Raw genomic sequence first — 3,327 nt, 5'->3', positions numbered from 1 at the left:
ACACCTGTTCCTGCTGCAAGGGGATCGCCCAGCACAGCCTGTTCCCAGTCCCCCCCCAACCCCTGGGTCAGGGCAGGCCGGGTCAGGCATAAACAAGCCGGGGGGGTCGGCTCTGCTCCTGGAGAACCCAGGCATCCGGCACGGCTTCCCAGCTCCCTCAGCCCCGAGGACCCAGGCGCCCGGGCTCTGCGTCCCCCACGTCACCCCCCTTCCCCAGGGGTGGGCGCAGCTCGGACCTGGGCGCCCGGGACCGCCCCCTGCCCCCCCGCAGGGCCCGGGGCCAGGCAAGCTCACCGGCCACCTCAGTGATGTCGCCAGGCACCATCTCGCGGGCCTTGATGCGCTGCACGGACTTGCGGTCGGAGCGGTACACCTTGCCCATCTCGGGCTCGTACTCCTTCAGCGCCTCGATGGCATTCTCTGCGTTGCGCTCCTACCAGGCAGATGAACAGACGTTGCTCGGGCCTACGCACACACGCCCGTGTGCCTGGCTCGGGCGGGCGTTGGGGTTGGGGGCACAAGACCCACCCAGCTGGGGGGGGGGCATGGCACGTGTCCAACTCGGGATGGGAAAGTCGAGGTTGGGACCAAAGGATGCACCCAGCTCTGGGGATGGGTAAATCGAGGCTAGGGTTGCAGCGTTACCTGCCAGACGCCAACGATGGCATTGGCGATGAGGATGAGGAGGATGACAAAGGGCTCCACAAAGGCTGTGACAGTCTCCTCCCCCTCCTCAAACCAGGCCAGCACCTGCCGCGGGAAAAGGCAGGGAAGGGGGTTAGACCCAGGCCAGGAAACCCGGGCTCCCACCCGCGCCCCCTCCCGAAGAAGCCAAGTGGCCGGCATCCCAGCAGCCCCTGCTCCACGCCACCAGGCCACGCTGCCCCCAGGGAACCCGGGCGTCCGGGCCCCATCCCCCCAAGTCTCCCCCCAGCGAAGCCAGGCGTGGGGGCTCCCAGCTGCCCCCGCCGCGGGCACCAGGTCGGGTTTCAGGCCGGCTCACACGCGAGGTGGGGGGGCCACCTGTCCCAGCCCCAGCAAATGTCAAGATGCTCGGGCCCCCGCCTTGGCCCCCAGCAGCTGCCGACACCGGAGACGCTGGCCCAGATGCCAGCATACAAGACGCTGCCGGGGAAGGTCACCGCGAAGGACGGGAGCCCGGGAACCCAGGCGTCCGGGCCCGGGCCCTGCTGGCACCCCCACTCCCGTCCCAGCCACGAACCCAGGGGCCCAGCGCAGGCCCCCCCTCACCTGCCAGGCCCCAGGGCCGGGGCTCCCACGCCCCCGCCAGCCACACCCCGTGCCACGAAAACATTAACCCCTTTGCTGCCAGGTGCCTGGCTCAGGTCACAGCCCCCCCCGTGACCCCCACAACCTGTGTGACCCCCTGTGGCTCCCATGACACCCCCCCAGCCCTCCCTACGCTCCTGTGACCCACCTCATGTGTCCCCCAAAACCCCCCTGGCTTCCTGTGAGCCCTGTAGCCCCCTTGCGACCCCCGTTGTGCCCCCAGGGACCCCAGACTAAAGAAGGAGATGCAGGCCGCCAGCAGCAGGATCCGCACCAGCAGGTCCTCAAACTGCTCCACCACCAGCTCCCAGATGGACTTGCCTGGCCGGGTCAGAGACCAGGGGTCAAGAGCCAGGGGTCAAGGGTCAGCTCCCAGCCCCTGCCCCAGGGAGGAGGGGGCAGGAAGGAAGGGGATGGGGGCGGGACTCACCTTCCTCTGCCGGCAGCTCTGTGGGCACCGACACGGACACGTGTGTTGGGTGGGGAGAAAACCGGTGAGTGCAGCCTGCGGCCCCTCGCACACCTGTCTGTCTGCCATTGCCCTGGGCCCACCAGACGCCCGTCTCTCCCTCCACACTTCAGCCTCTGTCTGTCCAGCTGTCTGCTGGGTCCGTCCATCTATCCATCCACTCATTCATCTGCCTGCCTGTCCGTCTGGCCACCACAGCCATGCTCGACCCCAGCTGTCCATCCGTCACCCTCCTGTCTGTGTGCCCCGGGCTTACCCACCTCTCCTGTACACCCCCCCATTCCCTGTCGCTGCATCTGTCTGTATATCCGTCCATCCTCGTACACCCTTTCTGCACCCACCCATCTGTCCACGTGTCTGTCCGTCCATCCATCCATCGACGCCCCCATCCATGCACCTATCGCTCCAGCCCCCGACCCCCACGCCGCCTGTCCGTCTGTTCCACACCTGATCTCCCCCCACCAGCTACCAACAGCACCCCACCCTTATGGCACCTGCTTGTCCATCTGTCCGTCCCTCTAACCGTCCTCGCCCCCGCCATGCCCTCCACCCGCCTCACTGCAACATCCATCCATCCACCCGCCTGCCCGTCTGTCTACACATCCATCCATACACGACGTATCCACCTCGCTGGGCTCGGTCTCTCTGCCCCCCAGATGCAGCCCCTGCATCTCAGAGCCCCCCCAGCAAAGTGAGTGCCCTCAGCCACCCGCACCCGCCTCCCCCAGCAACCACACAGCTGTGTCCTCCAGCCTTGCGCCCCAGCCGGCCGGCTGGCCCTCCCTGCCCCGCTGGGCACCTGCCCTGCTGCTGCCATCCACCCCGGCCTGGCCTGCTCCACACTGCCCATGCAACAGCGCCCATCTGCCCATGTGCCCGCCGCCCCCATGACGCCGGCTCACCGTTGGGGCCGTACTTCTCCAAGCTGCGCTTGACCTGCTCGGGCGAGAGGCCAGTAGCCTCGCTGACGCCGAAGTAGGCCAGGCATTCCTCCACCGTCTTGGCGTGCGCGTTGTCCATGGCCGCGTCCCACCCCAGCACCAGCCGCCACCACCCGCATCCGCACCCGCCCGGCCGGCCTGGCCCCGCACCCTTATGAGGCGTGCGGTGCCCCCGGCCCCCATTGGGCGGAGCCCGCTGACATCACACCGGCATTCCGCTGACTCGGGGGCGCGGGGGGGCCTCCAGGCCCCAGTGTCACTCAACCCCTCGTACCCGGGGCCCGCCCCCACCTGCTATTTCTGGCCCTGGACACATGGGCCCGGGAGCTTGGCCCTGCCCCGCCAGCCCACGGGACCCAGGCGTCCGGGAGCCCACCTGGCTAGCGCCCACTAGGCCCCGCTACCTTGCCCAGGGACCCAGGCATCCAGGAGCCCCTCCGCTCTCGTCCAGAGACCCCGGCAGCTTTCCCAGGGAGCCCAGGAGTCTGGGGATCCCCCCCACTCCTGCCCCCCAGGACCTCGATTCCTCTCCCACAAAACCCGTGTCCGGGCTCCCTGTCCCCCGCCAGGAGACCCCAGGTGTCCGGGTCCAGCCCCATCTCCTCTCACGCCGAGGCCTCCCCCTCT

General features: G+C 68.7%; 1 protein-coding gene across 2 annotated transcripts in view; it reads right to left on the bottom strand.

Moving 5' to 3' along the window:
• ATP2A1 (ATPase sarcoplasmic/endoplasmic reticulum Ca2+ transporting 1) overlaps positions 1 to 2,779 on the bottom strand; it is an 11,585-nt gene extending 8,806 nt beyond the window's left edge. For both annotated transcript variants that reach the window (XM_006038437.2, XM_006038436.3), the window contains exons 1-5: positions 2,662 to 2,779; positions 1,721 to 1,738; positions 1,529 to 1,611; positions 646 to 750; positions 295 to 433 (exon numbers count right to left, since the gene is read on the bottom strand). In XM_006038437.2, coding sequence (XP_006038499.1) covers positions 295 to 433; positions 646 to 750; positions 1,529 to 1,611; positions 1,721 to 1,738; positions 2,662 to 2,779 — 463 coding nt within the window. The remainder of the gene's footprint in view (positions 1 to 294; positions 434 to 645; positions 751 to 1,528; positions 1,612 to 1,720; positions 1,739 to 2,661) is intronic.
• Between the last annotated feature and the right edge of the window lie 548 nt (positions 2,780 to 3,327).

This window comes from Alligator sinensis, unplaced genomic scaffold (genome assembly GCF_000455745.1).
Source record: "Alligator sinensis unplaced genomic scaffold, ASM45574v1 scaffold1121_1, whole genome shotgun sequence".
NCBI lineage: Eukaryota > Metazoa > Chordata > Crocodylia > Alligatoridae > Alligator > Alligator sinensis.
Note: the sequence above shows the minus strand (reverse complement) of the source record. Positions and strands in the feature narration are given on the sequence as shown.